Below are 25003 nucleotides of genomic sequence, written 5' to 3' on the forward strand. Positions count from 1 at the left end.
TACTTACCTTTATTACAGAACATAATCTTAGTTTGGATATGAGTGGTTCTCATCTCAAAGTGTGGTCCCCAGAGCAGCAGCATCACCATAACCTAGGAACTTGTTAGAAACCAAATTCTCAGGCCCCACCCCAAAACAACTCAATAAAAAACTCTGGGGATGGGACCCAGCAATCTATATTTTAACAGTCTCTCCAAATCTCCAATTGGTATGGTATCTCCTTTGCTAGACTGTGTGTTTGTTGAGGGCACCGGGTAGGTTTACTTTTCTCTTTCTTTAGCATCTAGTCTAGGCAGGCAGTTGCTAAGTGATCAATAGTGAATGAATGATTGGAGAGCACCTTAGACGGCTTTAACAATACTTTGCAGATCATACTTGTACAACACACCCTACATTTCCACTGCATACATATCCATGGCTCTTGACCCTTCCATTCTTGCATATCCTTGGATCTGGGTGGACTGGCCTGCCTCTCCTCCCTTGTCCTGTCTCACCCTAAGCCAAGGACAGAGCTCTGTTCTCAGTAATGACAGATGATATCAGAGCTTAGCAGATATCTGACTGCAGGGATGCTGATGGAATTGTTGGGTTGTCTCAGTTGATACACACATTTAGGTTTCAAGAACTTAGACATGAAAGTCATGGCTGCCGGCCTGTCTCCCTGCAGCCTTGTCCTTTGGCAGCTGAAATTTCTGGCAGTTGTGTGGAAAATACCTTCTCCTCCCCAAAGTGAGGGTAGGAATGAGGGTGGTGGATAAAGGAGAAAGAGAAACCAAAATCTAGAAACAACATGATACAATGAAGTGAAAAGATAGACTGTGGGCTTTGGATTCAGAAAACTTGACTCCAAATCTCAGGTCTTCCATCATCATGTAAACCAGGACAAAATATTTAACCTCTCTGCAGTTCAGTTTCCTCAGCTGTAAAGTGGGGATAATACTGTCCCACTTTGTAAGTAGTGAGAATTTAATTAGAATGAGACAAATGAAAATGCTTCCTGTAATGCTAGCACAAAGCCTTAATACAAGTTGTGTTTTTGTGATTTGAAAAAGGCAATACTGGGGTGATCGCTGGGCTACGCCATATGGCTATACCAGTTACCACCAAAAGTGATATCCAGACAAGTGGATTTAAAAGTGCCAATCCTGGCTGGGTGTGGTGGCTCACACCTATAATCCCAGCACTTTGGGAGGCTGAAGTGGGTGGATCACCTGAGGTCAGGAGTTCGAGACTAGCCTGACAAATGTGGTGAAACCCTATTAAAAATACAAAAATTAGCCAGGCGTGGTGGCAGACGCCTGTACTCCCAGCTGCTCAGAAGGCTAAGGAAGGAGAATCGCTTGAAGCCAGGAGGCGGAGGTTGCAGTGAGCTGAGATCACGCCATTGCACTCCAGCCTGGACAACAGAGCGAGACTCCATCTCAAAAAAAAAAAAGTGTCAATTCCAAAAGCAGCATGTGTGATGACATCTGTTGTGGGGAGGGACTACAGGCGTGGGCACGAGGAGATGGTCATGCCAAGGGGACTTTTTAGTGAATTTTTTCAGGCAAAAAACCCCTACTATCACCACCAAAGCTGAGATGATCCGTAACAGAGGACAGAGGATACAGGCAGTTTTCAAAAAAATATTGATCTGGATCAGATGGGCTGATAAGGCCCAAACACTTATAAACCAAAGCTGCAGGTCTCTAAGGTCTTCAGAGAAGCTACACAAAATACTATGATTTCATTAGCATCCACATATGTATCATTTTCCACAACATTTTACAATTCTCTTGTTTCACAGGGAAGGTGAACTAATTATAATGAAATATCAGTAATGTATCTTAAATAAGTAACATGTTGCTGGAAAACATTTAAGTTAAAATGCACTACATAATAGTGCAGAAACAAAGTGCAGGTGGCAATTTTAAGACATGAAAACAACGCTGAATCAGTAGTGTTTGGAGTGATACATTTTGCCCATTTTTGGCCAGTCCTAGAACAGTACTCACCACAAGCTGCATGCCAAATATGAACTAATGAGGCTAAAACACTGAAGACCAAATAGAACTACTCTAGAGTCTGTTTCACAATGAGATACTCCTCCCCGTTCTGGAAACAGTGATCTGCTGTAGTTCCTATCCTCCTGTGGCACCTATCCCTGCTACAGTACCTATAACCAGATGTCCTCCATCATCCAGCCTCCAGGACAAGTGGTGCTCAGTGAGTCACAACCTGAGGAACAGCTGCTGGTTACCAATTTGTATTCCTGTATATACTCGACTTGGGTAGCCAGGATTTTCTCGTTTGTCTTGAATATATTTACTTCTAAAAAGAATGTTAGTCTTGTTGGGAGGTGAGCAGAGGAATGTTTACTTGCTGGAGAACATAACAACAAACATCGCTTCTCACCCCTCATAAACAGAAAGCCCATTGTCTGTGCCGTGAAAAGAGGACTACCTTGTCAGGAAGATTTTACTTACCTCTACAACAAAAAGGACTTGTATTAAAATCGACCTGTGGTTACCACCCTTAGAAATGCTGTTTTCAGATATTCCTATTCCTAGTCTTAGAGGCAGCCATGGACTATATAGTCTCCTCTGACCTTGGGGTCAGGAAGAAAGGGAAATCTATTCATAAAAGGAATTTAAATTCTGGCCTAGGCCTCTCAAACCTGCTTCAAGTGAAAGAAGATAGCTTAACTAACAGGAGCCTCAAGTTGAATGTCTTTTTTTTTTTTTTGAGATGGAGTCTCCCTGTGTTGCCCAGGCTGGAGTGCAGTGGCATGGTCTTGGCTTACTGCAATCTCCACCTCTCGGGCTCAAGCGATTCTCCGGCCTCAGCCTCCTGAGTAGCTGGGATTACAGGCGTGCACCACCCCGCCTAGCTAATTTTTGTATTTTTAGTAGAGATGGGGTTTCACCGTGTTGGCCAGGCTGGTCTTGAACTCCTGACCTCAGGTGATCCGCCCACCTCAGCCTCCCAATGTGCTGAGATTACAGGTGTGAGCCACTGTGCCTGGCCTGATTCCTTTAATACAGGCTCAAGCACAAGTGCCCACACGTATACTGTGGGTACAACCTTCTTTTTTTTTTTGAGACGGAGTCTCACTCTGTCGCCCAGGCTGGAGTGCAGTGGCGCGATCTCGGCTCACTGCAAGCTCCGCCTCCTGGGTTCACGCCATTCTCCTGCCTCAGCCTCCCGAGTAGCTGGGACTACAGGCGCCTGCCACCATGTCCGGCTAATTTTTTTGTATTTTTAGTAGAGATGGGGTTTCACCGTGTTAGACAGGATGGTCTCGAACTCCTGACCTTGTGATCCGCCTGCCTTGGCCTCCCAAAGTGCTGGGATTACAGGTGTGAGCCACCGTGCCCGGCCTGGCAGAACCTTCTTAACAAGAGGGTCCCTCCAGCACATCTTTCCGAGAGCTAAGTTGGTGGGGAAAACAGGTGGGGAAAACAGACTTTGCACTCATTTGGCCGACTGCCTGAGCAGGGTCTGGGAAAAATGCCTTTAACCCCACCTCTGATTCCTTGCTCCTATGCTAGAAGACTAACACATCTATCCCTACTGAACAAGGAGCTTGTCTGGGGTTAGGGCACTCTCATCAAAAGGCATCTTTGATGTTTTTGAGCTGGCGCACAGCCAGATCTACAGGGAGGCTAAACTTGAGGCTGCTGAGGCGACTGAGCAGGTTGAGGGCACTCTCAAAGCCTGTGTGTGCCATGTAGCTCCAGGGCTGGTAGTGAGGCTCGATGAGTGACCCGGACTTGCAGATGAGGTTCACCCAGGACACCAGACGCTGCTCATTCAGTGCCATGCACACCAAGGCCTTCAATTCTGAGTCTGCACTGCGCTTAAAAGGGTCATGCTCTGTCAGCACCATGTGGATGGCTGTCAGTAGGCTCTGTTTGGGGGTGACAACAGTGCCTCCCGTAACAGGAAGGGCGAAGGACTGGGAGAGCTTCCGGGCTGGGGATTCCACATAAGCACGGCCGTTCTTAGCATGGTAGTACTTTACAAAGAGCTCCCACGGGTGCATGGCCTCCGGGGCCGAGGAGAAGGCTGGCAGCAAACAAGCAATAGGAGCCATAACAAGGCTCATCCCTGGGGAGGAGGCATACAGTCCATGGGCCAGCAGGTCCCTCACAGCCACCGTTAGCTCCTTCCGCACAGCCATAGTCAGCTCATCCTTGCCTCCCAGAGAGAGGTCCTGGAGGTTGGCAGAGGTGATCACATGGTCATGTGGCTGCTGCCTCAAGGCTAGCTGCTTCACTCTGTCCACTGACACCTCCAGCCTCTTCAGCAAGGGAGAGTAGTCTCTGTCAGCCTGGCCCCTCTGCCACAGGGTTGGAGGGATCTGGCCTGTGGCACAACCAAACTGGCTAACAGCAAAGATCTGGAGCACGGCCAGCGCTCGCCGCATCAGATGCAGCCCCGTCTCCCGGACTTTCTTCACATCCTCTGCCTTTGCTGCTTAGAAAAGACAGTGGCTCATCAGTGAGAGGCCATGATGGCACAGAGCTACACTCAACAAATCACAGGCTGAGATCAGTCTGAGCCACATGCTGGGTCTCACATGAAGGCAAGAGCCACCCAGGATGTAGCTGGACTTCCTTTTTCTGGTTAATAATAGCTGTATTGAGATATAATTCACATACCATATGATTCACCCATTTAAGGTGTTTAATTCAGTGGTTTTTAGTATATTCAGAATTGAATAACTGTCACTGCAATCAATTTTAGAATATTTCATCCTTCCCAAAAGCAAATCCATACCATCAGCATTTCTCATTCCCCTCTTCTCCTCAACACACCCAAGCCCTAGGCAACCACTCATCTACTTTCTGTCTCTAGAGATTTGCCTGTTCTGAAAACTGCACTTACTTTTGCTGTTTCCTGGAGGCATTCTGCTGCTGCCTGTTCTGCTGCAGCCATTTCCTGTCTTCCCACCGGCCTTGCACTCACAGTGTCCACCACCTGTCTGCAAGGGGCTTCCCACTTCATCTGGAATCAGAAATTATAGAAGAGACACTTATTTAGCCCTTTATGGCAGATCTTTAAAGGAAAAATAATACTTAATGGTGCCTATTAGAAACAAGAATTTCACAAACTCTTGTCCTATTTAATTGTGTAAAATGAGGACTGGCATACAGTAGTTGGCTCAATAAATATTTGCTAAGTGAATGAACCATGAATCATCATTTTATGGATGACAAGAGAGACTAAAGAGTTAGTAACATGCTCAAGGACATAAAACCAATGAGTATGAGAGTGGAGATTTTAACTATCTGATTTTGAAACCCATGCACTTTCTACTCTGCCAATGCTGCTTCCCCTACTAAGCCATCAAGCCTCTTAAATAGTACATCAAGAATTGGCACCTTTTGGCTGGGCATGGTGGCTCATGCCTGTAGTCCTGGTACTTTGGGAGGCTGAGGCGGGCGGATCACTTGAGGTCAGGAGTACGAGACCAGCCTGGCCAACATGCTGAAACACCATCTCTACTAAAAATACAAAAATTAGCTGGGTGGGGTGGTGGGAGCCTGTAATCCGAGCTACTCAGGAGGCTGAGGCGGAAGAATCACTTCAATCTGGGAGGCGGAGGTTGCAGTAAGCCAAGATTGTGCCACTGCACTCCAGCCAGGGGAACAGAGAGAGACACTGTCTCCCCACCGCCCAAAAAAGAACAAAAAACCAGAATTAGAACCTTTTTACTAGTACTTAGAATAAGTATAATTATTATGACACCTGTCCACCCTTCTCATCCCATCCCCTCCTCTAACCTTGGATGAAGTTGATAAACATCTCAAGGTCTCGGATCTGAGTTTTCAGTTGCTCAACCAACTGTTCTTTGACTCGGGCTGGGTTGACGATCTGAGCCACTGCTGCATCTACACGCTGACGAAGCTCTTCAGTGGACAGGGAACTGATGTCCTCATTCAGATTCATGTCCAGTTTCTTTATTAACTCATCTATGATCACCTACCAAGATCACAAGCAATGAGCACACCCTTTGGAATTTTTAGGGAGAGGGTTAGGGAGGAGAATCTAAAAATGTCTTCTGTCCTTAAATGGAAATAAAAAACAGACCTCTAAATTTGTGAAAGTAAATGACTTAACTGCTGATTGATCAAGGTAAGGACATAGACTCTCTACTTTTAAAGTAAAAAGAACCCTCAGTTCTCTGATAAAAATGGATCCTCCCACTCACAGTAAATTTCTACCAGGCTAGTCAGATTTCACTCAGGAGAACAACAGTATGAAAAATCCAAAGTGGCTGATGATCCAACAAGCCTTATATTTAGTTGCTCTAAAGGCTTCAAGGAGAATATATACTGATTTTTAAGAGAGAGGGTCTTGCTCAGTCACCCAGGCTAGGGTCCAGTAATGTGAGCGTAGCTCACTGTAACCTCAAATTCCTGTGCTCAAGCAATCCTCCTGCCTCGGTCTCCCCCACAGCTGGGACTATAGACACACGCTACCACCTGGTTAATTTTTAAATTTTTTGTAGAGACAGGGTCTCGTTATGTTGCCCAGGCTGGCCTCGAACTTCTGGCCTCAAGAGATCCTCCCACCTCAGCCTCCCAAAGAATTGGGATTACAGGCATGAGCCACTGCAACTGGCCTGATTTTTCTTAATTTCTAATCCTTCTTATCCCTTCTTGCCCTACTGTAGGCAACTAAAGAAAAATCTCTATGAAATATCAAGGTGCATTACAGCCAAAATATCCTAGTGACATTATTAGGAACAATTTAAAATTCTGATAATAGGCTGGGTGCGGTGGCTCACATCTGTAACCCCAGCACTTCGGGAGGCCAAGGCGGGTGGATCATTTGAGGTCAGGCGCTCAAGACCAGCCTGGCCAACATGGTGAAATCCCATCTGTACTAAAAATACAAAAATTAGCTGGCCATGGTGGTAGATGCCTGTAATCTCAACTACTCGGGAGGCTGAGGCAGGAGAATCGTTTGAACCCTGGAGGCGGAGGTTGCAGTGAGCCAAGATCATGCCACTGCACTCCAGCCTGGGTGACAAACTGAGACTTTGTCTCAAAAAAAAAAAAAAAAATCTGATATCGTAAACTCCAGCCCAGCCAGAAAAACAGCCACAGCACAGGGGTAGAGAAACATGCAGGGGAGGTTGTTAACTGTATCTCTACCAAGAGATTTACCTGTCTACCCAGGTCTTACCTAAATAAATACAGTATTAAAGTCAGTCTGGATTCCTGGCATGTTTATCAAAAGGTAGTGAGTAGTAGGAAAAAGCTAGATTACGGCCAGGTGCGGTGGCTCACGCCTGTAATCCCAGCACTTTGGGAGGCCAAGGTGGGCAGATCACCTGAGGTTGGGAGTTCGAGACCAGCCTGACCAACATGGAGAAACCCCATCTCTACTGAAAATACAAAATTAGCCCAGCATGGTGGCGCCTGCCTATAATCCCAGTTACTTGGGAGGCTGAGGCAGGAGAATTGCTTGAACCCAGGAGGCGGAGGTTGTGTTGAGCTGAGATCGTGCCATTGCACTCCAGCCTGGGCAACAAGAGCAAAACTCCACCTCAAAAACAAAATAAAACAAAACAAAAAAGCTAGATTACACTGTATGATGGGCCCAAGTAGAATTTTTAAGTGATCAAATGAAGAAATTATTGTTATATTCTTATTTCTATTATTAATTACAATCACCAAAAAGAAATAGCTCAATTATTGTATTACAAAACTTTGGAACCTGTGTTTTCCATGTATGAGCAAAGAAAGGTTCCTCATAGCAGTAAAATTTCCCTTTGATTTGGGCCAGCAGAGGGATTCTCAGTAAGGCCAAAGGAGAACTGAGCTGAGAGAGGATGCCCTGTGAATGCTGGAAGGGACAAGTTAACCTCGGGCAGTGGTGGAGGTTCCTCTGGGGTCTGCTCACCCGCTGTCTTTCCAACACCACGGACTGTGGCAGCGAGTCATAACTGCCCTCTTGATAGGCAAACGTTTCCAGGTCATCTAGCTGGGTCTTGAGCTGCAGTATCAGTTCTTTCTGCTTCTCCCTTTGGGTTTCCAGACGCTCTTGCTTTTCCTGCTCACTCTAAGGCAAGAAAATAATTGGGTCTATTATGCAGGAAAAGGGAAACTCAGGGCACATTAAGAATCTGCTCGAGCCAGTAATGACCAATAAAATATAAGATGTTTCCAATAATCCAAATGAAATACACAATTCATACGATAGATTCAAAAGTAAGAATAATTATTTCATCCTAGGCAATTTGTTAAATGGGTGTTTTCTTTAAGAAACTATCTGTCCCTCATTGGAAATAGGATATTAATACAATGAGGCTTTTTGTTAAGACTGCCTTTTTTCCCCCAAAGGTCTAGTTAGGGTAGAGACAATCTATCTCAGCCAAGATAGCCTCCCAGGAATTAAGACATGCCATTCTCCACAGCCAGTTACCATAACACAACTCCTGATTACTCTGTGCAGCCAAATTTTGCAAAAGAATCTGGGGTAAGGGTGTGGAGAGAGGCTTTAAAACTCATAACCAGCTGGCCGGGCCCAGTAGCTCATGCCTGTAATCCCAGCACTTTGGGAGGCCGAGGCGGGTGGATCAAGAGGTCAGGAGATTGACCATCCTGGCTAACACAGTAAAACCCCGTCTCTACTAAAAATACAAAAAAAAAATTAGCTGGGTGTGGTGGCGGGCGCCTGTAGTCCCAGCTACTTGGGAGGCTGAGGCAGGAGGATGGCGTGAACCCGGGAGGCGGAGCTTGCAGTGAGCAGAGATCGCGCCACTGCACTCCAGCCTTGGTGACAGAGCGAGACTCCGTCTCAAAAAAAAAAGAAAAAAACTCATAACCAGCTTTCCTAAGGTTCACCAAAGTCCCTTTGATGTACAATAGACCACTTCTGAAAAATCAAAAGAATCAAACGCACCAGGAGTGGTGTCTCACGCCTGTAACTGCAGCACTCTGGGAGGCCAAGGCAAAAGAATCACTTGAGCCCAGGAGTTCGAGACCACCCTGGGCAACACAGTGAGACTTCATCTCCACAAAAAAATTTTTTGAAAATTAGCTGGGCATGGTGGTGCATGCCTGTAGTCCCAGCTACTTGAGTGGCCGAGGTGGGAGGATTGCTTAAGCACAAGAGGTCAAGGCTTCACAAGACCCTGTCTCAAAGAAAAAAAAATTAGCCAGGCGTGGTGGCATGGTGGTCCCAGTCACACAAGAGGCTGGGACAAGATGATGGCTTGAGTCTAGGAGGTTGAGGCTGCATTGAGCTTTGTTTTCACCACTGCACTCCAGCCTGGGCAATAGGGCAAGACTCTGTCTCAAAAAACCAAAACCAAAAACAAAAGAGTAAAAGGCAAGTGCCTAGGCAGGCCAGTGAAAAAAAACCAAAAGCCACATAATGGGGATGGGAAGGTAACAATGTTTTTAAAAAAAAGTATCTGTAAGTTTTGCTGACTAGTGACTCCTTTTTCAGCTGTTGGCCACCAGTAGTTTCTGCATTTCAACTAATAAAAATGCTTCAGGGTGGTAAAGTCTTGTCAACGTATTCTCAAACACTGGTTCTTCCTTGTCTTTCTTGAGTCTCAAAAACAAAAAGCAAAACCAGCAAATCATTTGTAGGGGCAAGGCTGCGTCTTAAACTAGAAGTCTACAGCGTATTACATTTAACCTTAAAACGGTACTTACCAAGCCCTGAAGAAGTAAGTAATGAGAGAGAAAAAATGAAAAAAAAAAAAAAAGAAAACAACAAATTAACTTTTTGTTTAAGTATTTAAAATGCAATCCTCTTGCTTTAACTTTGCTCAACATGAAAGCAAGCCTTTTCTCAGGGCAGTCCCTCTGTAATCCTTTCAGAGCGCAGTTGCATACTGTTAGAACCCTATCCCACTTCCCCATTTGGTGAAGGCCTAGTTCTCCTTTAAGAGGCTTCCTGATTTCCCCAGGCATAACTAAACATTTCCTCTAGAGGTTGTTCACACTTCTAGTCTAGCTCATATCACATTATTTGTTTAGGATTCTGTCTCTCTAGTCTATGAACTCCTTAAAGACAAAGGTTTTGACTTTGAACCACAAATGCCAGGCACAGTGTCTGGCACAAGATGAGTTCTCAACATGCATTTGTTGTATGTTACCGAACTGAATTAAGGAAAGTATGGCCGAACGCAGTGGCTCATGCCTGTAATCCCAGCATTTTGGGAGGCCAAAGCAGGCAGATCACCTGAGGTCAGGAGTTCGAGACCAGCCTGGCCAACATGGTGGAACCCCGTCGCTACAAAAACTAGCCCAGTGTGGTGGCACGTGCCTGTAATCCTAGCTACTTGGGAGGCTGAGGCAGGAGAATGGCTTGAACCCAGGAGGCGGAGGTTGGAGTGAGCCAAGACCGCAGCATTGCACTCCAGCCTGGGTGTCACAGCAAGACTCTGTGTCAAAAAAAAAAAAAAAAAAAAAAAGAAAGAAAGAAAGAAAAAGAAAAGAATGACAAATTCCAAATAATGAACTCTGAGTGGAGAAAGTTGTCTAACCAGCCTAAGGAGAAAGAACTGTGGAAAAGTCTTTGTTTTTGTTCTGTTACCCAACTTTATGTCAGGGAAGAAAGAAATCAGCCATAAATTTTGATTGCATTTTCATGACCAAGTCTGTTGAACTCTGTCACTTGCCATGGTAGCTACGATATGCTATTTGCTGGAGTGTGGGCAAACAAGAGAGAACAATGAGCTCTGGTGCAAAGCAGGAAATAACATAAATCATTTCCAGTATGAAGTAAGATAAGAGAAAATATTGGTTTAAAATATTTGGGGTCAAGGTGGGTGGATCACTTGAGGTCAGGAGTTCGAGACCAGCCTGGCCAACATGGCAAAACCCTGTCTCTACTCAAATACAAAATTTAGCCGGGGATAGTGGCACATGCCTGCAGTCCCAGCTACTAGGGAGGCTGAGGCAGCAGAACAGCTTGAACCTAGGAGGTGGAGGTTGCAGTGAGCTGAGATCATGCTACTGCACTCCAGCCTGGGTGACAGGGCCAGACTCTGTCTCAAAAAAAAACAAAAAAAAAAACAAAACTGGGGGCCAGGTGCAGTGGCTCATGCCTGTAATCCCAGCACTTAGGGAGGCTAAGGTGGGAGGGTGGCTTGAGCCCAGGAGTCAGAGACCAGCTGAACAACATAGGGAGACCCCCACCTCTACAGAAAAAATATATTTTTTAATTAGCTAGTCATGGTAGTGTGCGCCTGTGGTCCCAGCTACTTGGGAGGCTGAGCTGGGAGGATGGATTGAGCCCAGGAGGTTGAGGATGCAGTGAGTTGTGATCATGCTGCTGCACACCAGCCTGGGCAACAGAGTGGAAAATAAAAATTTAGGGCCGGGCGCGGTGGCTCACACCTATAATCCCAGCACTTTGGGAGGCCGAGTCGGACAGATTATGAGGTCAGGCGTTCGAGGCCAGGAGTTCAAGACCAGCCTGGCCAACATGGCAAAACCCCATCTCTACTAAAAATACAAAAATTAGCCAGGCGTGGTGACGGGCACCTGTAGTCCCAGCTACTTGGGAAGCTAAGGCAGGAGAATCGCTTGAACCCAGGAGGCGGAGGTTGCCGTGAGCCAAGATGGTGCCACTGCATTCCAGCCTGGGCGACAGAGTGAGACTCTGTCTCAAGAAAAAAAAAAAAATTGGCAGGGTACAGTGGTTCATGCCTGTAATCCAGCACTTTGGGTGGCCAAGGTGGGTGGCCTGCTTGAGCCCAGGAGTTCAAGACCAGCCTGGGCAATATGGTGAAACCTCATCTCTACAAATACAAAAACTAGCTGAGCGTGGTGGTGCTCGCCTGTGGTCCCAGTTACTCGAGAGGCTGAGGTAGGAGGATCTACCAAGCCTGGGAGTCAAGGCTGCAGTGAGTCCTGATCATGCCAGTGCACTCTAGCCTGGCAACAGAGTGAGACCCTGTCTCAAAAAAAAAAAAAAAAAGGAAAAAGAAAAAAAAAGGTAAGTGGTAAGAAGTAAATAATTCAGTTCAATGATATTCCCTACTCTGGTCCTACCTGTTCACCTGTCAATGTATTCAATGTATAAATACAAGATTACAACTTGTAGGTGGATTGAGCACTACTTTTTTTTTTTTTTTTTTTTTAAGGTGGTACAATGTTTCTTTTTCCTTTTTTTTTTTGAGACAGGGTCTTGCTCTGTTATTCAGGCTGGAGTGCAGCAGTATGATCATAGCTCTCTGCAGCCTCCAACTCCTGGGCTCAAGTGATCCTCCTCCAGCCTTCGCCTCCCCAAGTGTTGGGATTACAGTCATGAGCCACTGCACACAGTCTTTTTTTTTTTTTTTTTTCAGTTTTTAATTTTTTTTGTGTTTTTTTTTGAGACAGAGTTTCACTCTTGTTGCCCCAGGCTGGGGTGCGATGGCACGATCTTGGCTCACCGCAACCTCTGCCTCCCAGGTTCAAGCGATTCTCCTGCCTCAGCCTCCCGAGTAGCTGGGATTACAGGAATGTGCCACCATGTCTGGCTAATTTTTTTTTTTTTTTTGTATTTTTAGTAGAGACGGGGTTTCATCATGTTGGTCAGGCTGGTCTCGAACTCCCAACCTCAGGTGATCCACCCGCCTTGGCCTCCCAAAGTGCTAGGATTACAGGCATGAGCCACTGCGCTGGGCTAGTTTTTAATTTTTATGGGTACATAGTATGTGTATACATTTATGGGGTACATGAAATGTTGCTACAGGCATGCAATGTGTCATAATCACATCATGGAAAATGGGGTTGGCCTACTGTTTCTAAAGGTGAAAATGAACAACAGAGTTTCCTATCAGGTAGAACCTTTGGTGCTGTCCACCCCTTTCTAGCCCTTAAATCTGGCAGTTTGAGGTGGCTGCTCCTTGTGTAAGGAGTTGCAGGTATGTGGAGAAGGGTGGAACAGTAAACACAGGATTGCACTGGAAACAGTTCAGATTAAAATAAACAAATCATTATCTGCTTGATAAATCTTCTTGGCTAAAACCAATGTAAGTGGGAAGAAAGCCACATGTAGATTGTAGTTTGAAGAATAAAATGGTGAAAAGGGATGGGGCATGGTGGCTCACGTCTCTAATCCCAGCACTTTGGTAGGCCGAGGAGGGCAGATCGCTTGAGCTCAGGAGTTCGAGACCAGCCTGGGCAATGTGGTGAAACCCCGTCTCAACAAAAAATAAACAAAATTAACTGGGTGTGGTGGCACACACCTGTAGTCCCAGATACTGGGGAGGCTGAGGCAGGAGGATTGCTTGAGCCCAGGAGGCAGAGGTTGCAGTAAGCAGAAATTGCGCCAATGCAGTCTGGCCTAGATGACAGAGTGAGACTCTGTCTCAAAAAAAAAAAAAAAAAAGTGAAAAGGCAGTGTACCTCAACACTTCCAATAAAGCCAGCACTTTGTGCACTTCCAGAGATGCAAAGCTTGTAAGGAAATGTTTACCTGGTGTCTTATACATAGTTTCACTACTTCTGGGGTAGGCACACTGAATCGATCTTGTCAGTTACCAGAGGACCTCATTCAGAATGCCTAATGATTAAGCAGGATGGAGGAAGAGTAAAAATTTCAACATTACAGCCTGCACGGTGGCACACGCCTGTAGTCCTGAGGCTGAGGCGGGAGGATGGCTTGAGACCAGGAGTTCGAGACCAGCCTGGGCAACATACCAAGACCCTCCCGTCTCTTAAAAAGGAAAAATTCCAACATTAGGAAATTTATATAATCAAGAGTTGTGTTTATTTCAGTTACTAAGAGACCCTGCTGTTAACCCAAACTCCCACCCAGAGAAGTGTAAAGACTGCCTAGATTTCAGGAAAGCAGGGACAGGGAGTTAACCTAAATTTCCACGGATTCCAACCCACTTTCCTTTCCTTTGCCAATTTTCCCAATCCCCAGAGTCGGGGTCCTCTCGCAGCCAAAGTGTTCAAGACTGAGATACGTGAGGGAAAGGTGAGTGGGCGCAGCACTGCTCTTGGCTGCTCTGCTGCCCTCTCAACGACTCACTTCGCTCACCGCTCCTCTACCACTCACGTCATCACGCACCGACATCTCTCCACATCCTCCGTGCACACCGCTCACCCTCAGGTTCCCAGGCCTCTGTCCTCTTGCCCTTCAGCCGGCCCCGCACTCCAGTTCCCTGGTCTCCGACACACTTACTCACCGACCGAGTCGGGGAGGCTTCTCCCCTCATGCACCATCATCCGGATCTGGATCGCCACCCACACGACCCCACTATTCCCATATTCCTCGCGGCCCGGCTCCAGCCACTCACCTGGTCCTCGCCCCGCAACCGTGGCCGGTCCCCTGGCAGCCCATCGCCCTCATCGCTGGCGGGGTCGCCGGGCCCTTCGTAACCTAGGACGTGAGGGCAGCCGCGGAAAGCGAAGTCTTCGAGCTCCCGCAGAAGGCGCTGCTGCTCCGCCGGCGCCCCGCGCACCACCTGGCGCAGGCGGAACTGCACCTGCGCGAAGTGCGAGGACAGCGCCAGCAGCGCCGAGTCCAGCCGCCGCCGCTCTGCCCGCAGCCGCCGCAGCGTCCGGCCCGGCGAATCCGGCGGGGAGCCCGGGGCCGCGCCAGGCTCCTCGGCCGTCGCCTCTTCTAAAAACGCGGTTGCCCCAGGCCGGGCCTCCGCCACCGCCCCCACTGGGGCCCAGCGCACCGCCTCGCACGGTGGCAGCGGCTCCTCTTCCTCCTCCTCTTCGTCTTTCGCCTTTGGCCCAACAGCCGCCACCACCGTTACCGGCTCTGCAGCCGCTTCGACAGCCGCCATCTTCCCGGAAACGCCGCCGCACGTCAGCCGCGCCCCCCCTGCTGCCATGGCAACGGCGCGGTGGCCTGGAACCCCAGGGGAGTGGTGGGCGGGGCCTGAAGTACCGAAGTCCCCGAGGGCGCGCCTTCCCCGGGAATTTAATTCAGGACAATAATGTTTTATTGAGCGCCTATTGTGAATCAGACACTGAGCAGTAAGCGTCGGAGAAACAAGTGAATGATACCAGGGAAAAGTCATTCCCTGTGTGTAGCGTCTAGGGCAGCCTTTGCCCTGGTTCCAGCAGATGGGTTGTCTCTTCCTAGTCTATGCATTTCTGAAGACCCCACGGTGAAGGGCTGCAAGGATGAAGCTGTCCCAGAGTATCTCCAGAGTGCAGATCCCTTGGCTGCCAGGTCATGTTCTCTCTTCCTCTCAACTGTTCTCCCGACCATATAAGGAGAGGCAGCTGCTGGGGGCGTCCCCAGGATCTAAAGATAGCGGCCCCTGCCTGGAACTCTAAATGCCACCCTGGAGCGGGAGCCGCAATGGCACGGTGAGTGTTTCCGGCTCCGGTGCTCCCCCTGGCCCTTTTCCCTGGAGATTCCCTGCTCCAAGTCTTCTGGGCGCTCCAGGTTCTGTGAGGCCCCACGGGAGCCCCGGACCCCTGGTCTCTGTAGCTGTGGGGTGAGGGAAGGTGTGACCTGAATGTTCTCCCTGACCTCCTAGTTTCCTAGACTTGCACGTTCTATTCTTCCCAGGTTCACACTCACCACACCCACCCACTCCTGTCATTCCCTTCCCTTTCACCCCCTCTGTCTCATTTAGCTCCACTTGGAAAAAACTGGCATCAAAGGTCCCTGGGTAGTCCCTTCCCAAATGACCTCAGTCTTCCCTCTCCCACCCCTATGAAGCCACACCTCAACTTCTCTTCAGGCAGCACGCCCGGACCTTGTGGTACGACAGGCCCAGGTATGTGTTCATGGAGTTTTGTGTTGAGGACAGCACCGATGTCCACGTGCTTATTGAGGATCACCGCATTGTGTTCAGGTAGTGGCCCTGCCGTCTGAGGGCCTGGCTTCCCAGGAACCTACCCCTTCTCCTAATGTCCCCACACGGAGTATTCCGCATCTCCTCAGCTTCATTGTCTCCTCAGCTGCAAGAATGCCGATGGAGTGGAGTTGTACAATGAGATTGAGTTCTATGCCAAAGTGAACTCCAAGGTAAGGGTGAAATGGGACAGTAAGGTTTGGATGGAAACCAGGCTGCCCAGGGAAACTGGAGATTAATTCTAAACCCCAGACCCTAAGAATGAGGCTCTCTATCTGGCAGGACTCCCAGGATAAGCGCTCTTCCCGCTCTATTACTTGTTTTGTGAGAAAATGGAAGGAAAAGGTGGCCTGGCCGCGGCTTACCAAGGAAGATATCAAGGTGGGTGTGTGGAAAGTGGCCTGCTTCTTCTCTCCATGTACCCAGGTTACAGCTGGGATTGCCCTTGCCTCCTTTCCAGCCAATATTCAATCACTCACCAAGTCCTGCCTAATCTTTTTTTTTCCAACTGTATTAGTCTCTCTTATTTTTAATTTTTATTTCTTTATTTATTTTGAGACGGAGTTTCGCTCTTGTTGCCCAGGCTGGAGTGCAATGGCGTGATCTCAGCTCACCATGGCCTCCGCCTCCCGGGTTCAAGCAATTCTCCTGCCTCAGCCTCCTGGGTAGCTGGGATTACAGGCATGCACCACCACGCCCAGCTAATTTTGTATTTTTAGTAGAGATGGGGTTTCTCCTTGTTGCTCAGGCTGGTCTCGAACTCCCAACTTCAGGTGATCTGCCCGCCTCGGCCTCCCAAAGTGCTGGGATTACAGGCGTGAGCCACCGCGCCTGGCTTATTTTTTAACTTAAAGTTCTGGGATACATGTGCAGAACATGCAGGTTTGTTACATAGGTATACGTGTGCCATGGTGGTTTGCTGCATCTATCAACCTGTCATGTAGGTTTTAAGTCCTGCATACATTAGCTATTTGTCCTGAGTCTCTTTTTACTCTCTTGGTAATCTCTCCCAGTTAACTACTTTCGTTGTAGGTGATGAAATGTGTAAGACTCCACTTCAGCTATTTGCACTGCTATGAACATGGTCTTTCCCTTTACTGCAACTCACAATCAAAACCTTTGATTCTTTTTGTGTGTGTGTTTGTGTGAGATGGATTCTCACTCCCGTAGCACAGGCTGGAGTGCAGTGGCGCGATCTTGGCCCACTGCAACATCCACTTCCCGGGTTCAAGCGATTCTCCTTCCTCAGCCTCCTGAGTAGCTGGGATTACTGGCTTGTGCCACCACGCCTGGCTAATTTTTGTATTTTTAGTAGAGACGGGGTTTCACCATATTGGTCAGGCTGGTCTTGAATTCCTGACCTCAGGTGGTCTACCCATCTCAGCCTCCCAAACTGCTAGGATTACAGGCGTGAGCCAACGTGCCCAGCCATTTCTTTTTCTTTTTTCTTTCTTTCTGTTTTGTTTTTTTTGATTCGGAGTTTCGCTCTTGTTGCCCAGGCTGGAGTGCAATGGCATGATCGCAGCTCACTACACCTCCGCCTCCCAGATTCAAGCGATTCTCCTGCCTCAGTCTCCCGAGTAGCTGTGATTACAGGCATGTGCCACCACACCCGGCTAATTTTGTATTTTTAGTAGAGACAGTGTTTCAACATGTTGGCCAGGCTGGTCTCAAACTCCTGACCACAGGTGATCCACCTGCATCGGCCTCCTAAAGTGCTGGGATTACAGCTGTGAGCCACCGCACCCGGCCTCTGCCAATTCTTGTTTTCTATATTCCAGTCCCAGAAGTAGTTTCCACTGTAGAAATTAATTGATGAGTCTTATTCTTTCTTTCTTTCTCTCTCTCTCTCTCTCTCCCTCCCTCTCTCTCTCTTTCCTTTTTCTTCTTTTCTTTTTTTTTTTTTGAGACGGAGTTTCTCTCTTGTTGCCCAGGCTGGAGTGCAATGGCGCCATCTCGGCTCACTGCAATCTCCGCCTCCTGGGTTCAAGCGATTCTCCTTTGTCAGCCTCCTGAGTAGCTGGGATTACAGGCGTGTGCCACCACGCCCGGCTAATTTTTGTATTTTTTTTTTTTTTTTTGAGATAGAGTCTCACTCTGTCACCCAGGCTGGAGTGCAGTGGCGTGATCTCAGCTCACTGCAACCTCTGTCTCCTGGGTTCAAGTGATTCTCCTTCCTCAGCCTCCTGAGTAGCTGGGATTACAGGTGCCCACCACCATGCCCAGCTAATTGTTGTATTTTTAATAGAGACAGGGTTTCACCATGTTGGCCAGGCTGGTCTTGAACTCCTGACCTCAGGTGATCCGCTCGCCTCAGCCTCCCAAAGTGCTGGGATTACAGGTGTAAGCCACCGCACCTGGTCATTTTTTGTATTTTTAGTAGAGATGGGGTTTTGCCATGTTGACTAGGCTGGTCTCGAACTTCAGACCTCAGGTGATCTGCCTGCCTCAGCCTCCCAGGGTGCTGGAATTACAGGCATGAGCCACCACACCTAGCCCTGATGAATCTTATTCTTTCTAGTAGTGGCTTACAACCAGGCTCTACTGACCTCTTAAATATTAATGAATTCACTACTTAATTTCTTCCTAGTTCAAGCCTCACCAGCATACAGTGAGAAGTTTGTTGCATATTTTCAGTTCCATTTTCAATCCATTCTCTGCATTGCCCTCAGCATGGTCTGTCTAAAACACACATTTGACCCTGATGCTCCCCCACTTAAGGCCCTCCAAAGTGGTCTCTTCCTTAAAGGTTGAAAACTGACTGCCTGATGGCTGGATCTGGCTCTCAGATTTGTTTTAATCTTTACAGTGTCAAAAATTATTTTAAGGCCGGGTGTGGTGGCTCACGCCTGTAATCCCAGCACTTTAGGAGGCCGAGGCAGGCAGATTGCTTGAGGTCAGGAGTTGGAGACCAGCCCAGACGACATAGTGAAACGCTGTCTCTACTAAAAATACAAAAAATTAGCTGGGTGTGGTGGCGCATGTCTGTAGTCCTAGCTATTCAGGAGGCTGAGGCAGAATAATCGCTTGAACCTGGGAAGTGGAGGTTGCAGTGAGCTGAGATCGTGCCACTGCATTCCAGCCTGGGCGACAGAGCGAGACAACGTCTCAAAAAAAAAGAAATTATTTTGACTTGTTACTGACATTACAAATTTTTTATTAGTTGCTGACATTTAAAAATGTGCATCTTCTAAAAATCCAGACTATAAGCTTCTGTTGAAAAATGGGAGGCTGAGAGAGGTGGCTCACAATCCCAGCACTTTGGGAGGCTGAGGTGGATGGATTGATTTAGGTCAGGAGTTCAAGACCAGCCTGGCCAACATGGCGAAACCCCATCTCTACTAAAAATACAAAAAATGAGCTGGGCGTGGTGGTGCGAGCCTGTAGTGCCGCTACTCGGGAGGCTGAGACGGGAGAATTGCTTGAACCCGGGAGGCAGAGGTTGCAGTGAGCCAAGATCTCACCACTGCACTCCAGCCTGGGCAATAGAGTGAGATTCCATTTCAAAATAAATAAATAAATAAAACGGGGAGCCAGGTTCGGTGGCTCATGACTGTAATCCCAGCACTTTGGAAGGCCGAGGCAGGCAGATCGCAAGGTGGGGAATTTGAGACCAGCCTGGCCGACGTGGTGAAACCCCGTCTCTACTAAAAATACAAAAGTTAGTAGAGCGCGGTAGCACGTGCCTGTAATCCCAGCTGCTCCGGAGGCTGAGGCAGGAGAATTGCTTGAACCCGGGAGGCAGAGGTTGCAGTCAGCCGAGATCACCCCACTGCACTCCAGCCTGGATGACAGAGTGAGACTCTGTCTCAGAAAGAAAAAAGAAAAAGAAAAAGAAAAGTGGGAGAATCTAGCCCCACTGATATACATCCCCAGATGCCTAGAGTTGAAGTTTTCAGTGGATCATGTACTTCACCTCACTTGCTCCTTTTCATTACCTCCCTGACTCTCTTGGGTATTTGAGCGTTTGATTTCCTGCCCTTTAGGTTGAGATCCAGGCACCGTAACATAACACACTAGCACATCCCACACTCTCTGCCCCAAGCTTTATCTTCTAGCCACAGCAGACTGTTGTGTTTTGTTTGTTTTGCAAAAACCAGGCTGTTTCTCACCTCTGTACCTTTGCTCAAGGTATGCCTTCTTCCTGAAAAGTTACCATCATTACTACCTTCACCCACCCAATCCCTGTGCATCCTTCAAAGCCCTGCCACTCCAGGAACCTGGGTTCTTGTGACTCCTTTTGGGGTTCCCATGATGTCCCCTATATAACTCCACCACCATACTTTTCACACTGTATTATAGTGCTTTATTTATATCTCCCTCCCCAGCTTGCTTCCGAGTGGCTGGGACAGTGTGTTGACTTTTTTTTTTTTTTTTTTTTTTTTTTTGAGACACGATGTCATACTGTTACTCAGGCTGGAGTACAGTGGCATAATCAAGGTTCACAGCAGCGTTGCCCTTCTGGGCTCAAGCAATCCTCTCACCTTAGCCTCTTGAGTAGGTGGGACAACAGAAGTGTGCCACCATGCCTGGCTAATTTTTGTATTTTTTGTAGAGATGGGGTTTTGCCATGTTGCCCTAGGCTGGTCTCGAACCCCTGGGCTCAAGCAATTGATGTGCCTTGGCCTCCCAAAGTGCTGTGATTATAAGTGATAGCTACTGCACCCGGCCAGAACATTTTTATAAACCCAGTGCCAAGCTGACAGTCTGTCCATAGTATGTGTTCAATAAATATCCTTTTTTTTTTTTTTTTTTTTTTTTTGAGACAGAGTCTCACTCCATCGCCCAGGTTGGAGTACAGTGGTGTGATCTCGACTCACTGCAACCTCCACCTTCTGGGTTCCAGTAATCCTCCTGCGTTAGCCTCCTGAGTAGATGGGATTACAAGTGCCCACCACCATTCCCAGCTAATTTCTGTATTTTTAGTAGAGATGGGGTTTCACCATGTTGGCCAGGCTGGTCTCAAACTCCTGACGTCAAGTGATCCACCTGCCTCAGCCTCCCAAAATGCTGGGATTACAGATGTTAGCCACTGCACCTGGCCAATAAATATCTTTTGAATGAAGGAGTGAATAACTTCTTCCCTGTATAAATGTGGAAACTTTGGAACATGGACCTTGAAGGGTTGTCTCTGACTCCATGGAATGCAGCTTGTCTTTTTTTTTTTTTTTTTTTTCGAGACAGAGTTCCACTCTTGTTGCCCAGGCTGGGGTGCAGTGGCGCAATCTCAGCTTACTGCAGCTTCCACCTGCCAGGTTCAAGCGATTTTCCTGCCTCAGCCTCCCAAGTAGCTGGGACTAGAGGCATGTGCCACCATGCCCAGCTAATTTTGTATTTTTAGTAGAGATGGGGTTTTACCATGTTGGCCAGGCTGGTCTCGAACTCCTGACCTCAGGTGATCCACCCACCCTGGCCCCACAGAGTGCTGGGATTACAGGTCGTGTGAGCCACTGCGCCCGGCTGCAGCTTGTCTGTCTTATTGGTTGACTCCTATGTTGCTTTATGATACAATTATCTTTCCAGATGTGTTGTCTCCTCAGTCAATCGGCTCCTGGAGGGTGGGACTTCTTTTTTTTTTTTTTTTTTTTTTTTTTGAGATGCAGTCTTGCTCTGTCACCCAGGCTGGGGTGCAGTGGCACGATCTTGGCTCACTGCGACCTCCGCCTCCCAGGTTCAAGCGATTCTCCTGCCTCAGCCTCCCGAGTAGCTGGGACTACAGGTGCCCGTCACCACACCCGGATAATTTTTGTATTTTTACTAGAGACGAGGTTTCACCATATTGGCCAGGCTGGTCTCGAACTCCTGACCTTGTGATCCTCCTGCCTTGGCCTTCCAAAGTGCTGAGATTACAGGCGTGAGCCACCACACCTGGCCGGAGGGTAGGACTTCTGAGATTTTCAGACTCTATCATGCCTAGCTTTGTGTGTAGACTGGCAGGTTCCTGGTCAAAGCAGTGCAGTTGGGAGGACTATGGACCTACTGACCCTCTTTTCCCCAGGCGTGCTCCCATGCATATGCCCACACTCTCCCACACACTCCTGCTCCTGCCCTCCTGGCCTGTGACTCTTGGTGCCTCTTCTTGCAGCCAGTGTGGCTGTCTGTGGACTTTGATAACTGGAGAGACTGGGAAGGGGATGAAGAGATGGAGCTGGCTCATGTGGAACATTATGCAGAGGTGAGAGACAGCACCTACTGTGTTCTGCCCACTTGATCATTCTTTGTGTTTCTCTGCACACATGTCTCTGGAGGATTGTCACTGGGGCCAAGCAGAGATATGCAAGCTCTCTAGGCAGGTTACTCATTGATGCTGATATTCTTTACGTATTTTGTGCAATGTTTATTTAATAGGGATGAGAGGAAATAATATTATTGAAATTATATACATTGATTCACTTATTCAGTGTAGAGCCTGTATTCTGAAGAAGTTTGACAAAACCTTTTTCCACTTTTCTGTAATTCTTGTTCTCCTGTTTTCTCTGTGTGTGTGTGTGTGTGTGTGTGTGTGTGTGTGTGGTTTTCTGTCGCCTAGGCTGGAGTGCAATGGCGCGATCTCAGCTCACTGCAACCTCCGCCTCTGGGTTCAAGCAATTTTGTCTCATCCTCCTGAGTAGCTGGGATAATTTTTGTAATTTTTTAGTAGAGACGGAGTTTCACCATGTTGGCCAGGCTGGTCTCAAATTCCTGACCTCAGGTGATCCACCTGCCTCACCCTCCCAAGTGGTGGGATTACAGGCGTAAGTCACCATGCCTGGCCTGTGTGTGTGGTTTTCTTTTTGAGACAGAGTCTTGCTCTGTCTCCCAGGCTGGAGTGCAGTAGCTCCCTGCAACCTCCACTTCCCAGGTTCAAGCGATTCTTGTGCCTCAGCCACCTGAGTAGCTGGGATTACAGGCATGCGCCACCACCCCTGGCTAATTTTTTTTTGTATTTTTGGTAGAGATGGGGTTTCATCATGTTGGCCAGGCTGGTCTGGAACTCCTGGCCTCAAGTGATCTGTCTGTCTCAGCCTCCCAAAGTGCTGACATTACAAATGTGAGCCACCAAACCCGGCGTGTGTGTGTGTGTGTGCGTGCGCGTGCGTGCGTGCATGCGTGTGTGTGTGTGTTGGGCCAGACAACTTCATGTGATGTTAAAACTAGCAGTATAAAAACTCACATCATAAATAACTGGCCCCCAATAAATCACACACTGTCGTTATATTATTTGGTTTCAGTTATAAAAACACTAGCCGATTCCAATCTGGATTTGTGTTAAATTTTCTTTTAAGAAGGGGATCAATTTACTTTTCTCAAATTAATTCCAGTGATGTTTTAAAGATGGGAGCAGTTGCCTGACCAGTTCTGGCTGCGACCATTCTTCTATGGACCATCAATATGCAGATTGTTCTTCCTTCACTCCCTTCTCCCTTGTGATTATTTTTTCTTCCCACTAGCTTTTGAAGAAGGTCAGCACCAAGAGACCTCCACCTGCCATGGATGATTTGGATGTAAGTAAAGCCTTCCCCTCAACCCTTCAGTTTCTTTGTAGCCCTTAAAAATAACCCACTAGAGAGCTCCTATCCCAGTTCCTAGCACACAGTAGTTCTCAGTGCCTGTTAACCAAATTTGAGTTTGACCCAAGAGGGCTAATATTCTCTTTTTGGGAGGTGGGGGAGGAGTTTCACTCTTTCGCCCAGGTTGGAGTGCAGTGGCCCGATCTTGGCTCACTGCAACCTCTGCCTCCTGGGTTCAAGAGATTCTCCTGCCTCAGACTCCTGAGTAGCTGGGAATATAGGTGCCTGCCACCACACCCAGCTAATTTTTGTATTTTTAGTAGAGACAGGGTTTTGCCATGTTGGCCAGGCTGGTCTCGAACTCCTGGCCTGAGGTGATCCACCCGCCTCAGCCTCCCAAAGTATTGGGATTACAGGCGTGAGCCACCACGCCTGGCCCAAGAAGGCTAATATTCTTCTCCAGGCTTTAGAAAACCCTAGCAAGACCCTCCTGCTTTCCATCTACCCCTCTGTTTCTCCATCCTAGAGAAGACCTACCCCAGCTGTAAGGAGCAATAGCATTAATTAAAATTCTGAAACTAGGGTGGGTGTGGTGGCTCACGCCTGTAATCCCAGCACTTTGAGAGGCCAAGGCAGGTGGATCACTTGTGCTCAGCAGTTTGAGACCAGCCTGGGCAACAGGGCAAAACCCTGTCTCTACCAAAAATACAAAAATTAGCCAGGCACGGTAGCCTATAATCCCAGCTACTCAAGTGGCTTGAGGTGGGAGGATCGCTTTAGACTGTGAGGCAGAGGTTGCACTGAGCTGAGATCATGCCACTGCACTGCAGCTGGGTGATGAAGCAAGACCCTGTCTCAAAAAAAAAAAAAAAAAAAAGTCCTGAAACTAATGATGTATGACAAAGTAGCATTGGTTTAGTTAATATCCAAAGTAAGTTAAAACCTTTCATATTAGCTCCCTAAGTTGGGTGGTTTAGGAAATCACAAAAAGAAACTTGGAGAACAGGAGGGAGGAAGCAGTATTTGTTAACACAAATGTTCCTGCTTTGCAGGGTCTACAGGTGCTTTGTCTTTTTTTTCCCCCCCCCCAGGATGATTCTGACAGTGCTGATGCAACAAGTAATTAACTTTCTGTGACAGCAAAGCTGGGAAGGCAGCTGTGGCTATTTTCCAGTTGTTCTAGAAAGCTAGCACCTAGGCCTTTGTCAGCGCTTTGGCTGTGCACCAAGTTCTTCTGAGATCTCTGAACTTTCCTAGAAGCTCTTTATTAAGGGTCGTTCTTCAAGCTTGTCTTCCTCCTAAGCACTTGACTATGGCTCCACATCAGATGCAGGGTCGGGGAGGGGTAGACTGGTAGGGCTTCTGATTTCTTACTGATTGGTTTCTAATCTCTGTGTTTAGGCCACTTGATTATTTGAGTATGTGTGTGTATGTGGCAAAACAAAAGCCAAAGAAGAATGCAGATTATAGAAATCTCTACTATGTGTGCATATGGGGCAAAGCAAAAAGCCAAAGAAGAAACAGATTATAATAAATCTCTAGGAACTGTTCTCTGTCTGTTTCCTTCTTGTACTTATTCCTCCTGGTGGCAAGCCTCTTCTCCCTCTAGTAACCAAGCTGGGGTGCTTCCTCTTGCCCAGATTTGTGCTCTGATTTCTTACAGCTAATTCTGTCATCTCTAGAACCAGCCACTTCAGCTTCCTGCACACTCTAGAAATCTCTTTATACTTTTTTTTTTTTT

General features: G+C 47.6%; 2 protein-coding genes across 5 annotated transcripts; one reads left to right on the top strand and one right to left on the bottom strand.

Annotated features, from left to right (window-relative positions):
- Window positions 1-1696: 1696 nt before the first annotated feature.
- RUNDC1 (RUN domain containing 1) lies at window positions 1697-14983 on the bottom strand. Of its 2 annotated transcripts, none has more exons than XM_004041655.5 (5): window positions 14249-14983; window positions 7897-8055; window positions 5769-5967; window positions 4870-4989; window positions 1697-4455 (listed from the first exon to the last, which is right to left on the bottom strand). In XM_004041655.5, the coding sequence occupies exons 1-5, from the start codon at window positions 14981-14983 to the stop codon at window positions 3590-3592; spliced, it is 2079 nt and encodes a 692-aa protein (XP_004041703.5). In that variant the 3' UTR covers window positions 1697-3589. The 2 variants fall into 2 exon arrangements, with proteins under 2 accessions (XP_004041703.5, XP_063561897.1); XM_063705827.1 differs by having other exon boundaries at window positions 1697-4458.
- A 158-nt stretch (window positions 14984-15141) lies between these two features.
- On the top strand, window positions 15142-25003 carry PTGES3L (prostaglandin E synthase 3 like). 3 transcript variants are annotated; one of them, XM_004041652.5, is made up of 7 exons: window positions 15142-15278; window positions 15659-15772; window positions 15879-15945; window positions 16055-16153; window positions 21858-21947; window positions 23203-23256; window positions 24354-25003. In XM_004041652.5, exons 1-7 carry the CDS (start codon window positions 15142-15144, stop codon window positions 24387-24389), a joined length of 597 nt encoding a protein of 198 aa, XP_004041700.1. In that variant the 3' UTR covers window positions 24390-25003. The 3 variants fall into 3 exon arrangements, with proteins under 3 accessions (XP_004041700.1, XP_018882267.1, XP_004041701.1); XM_019026722.3 differs by lacking the exon at window positions 21858-21947; XM_004041653.5 differs by lacking the exon at window positions 16055-16153.

The sequence above is a fragment of the Gorilla gorilla genome, chromosome 4 (genome assembly GCF_029281585.2).
Source record: "Gorilla gorilla gorilla isolate KB3781 chromosome 4, NHGRI_mGorGor1-v2.1_pri, whole genome shotgun sequence".
Taxonomy (NCBI): Eukaryota; Metazoa; Chordata; class Mammalia; order Primates; family Hominidae; genus Gorilla; species Gorilla gorilla.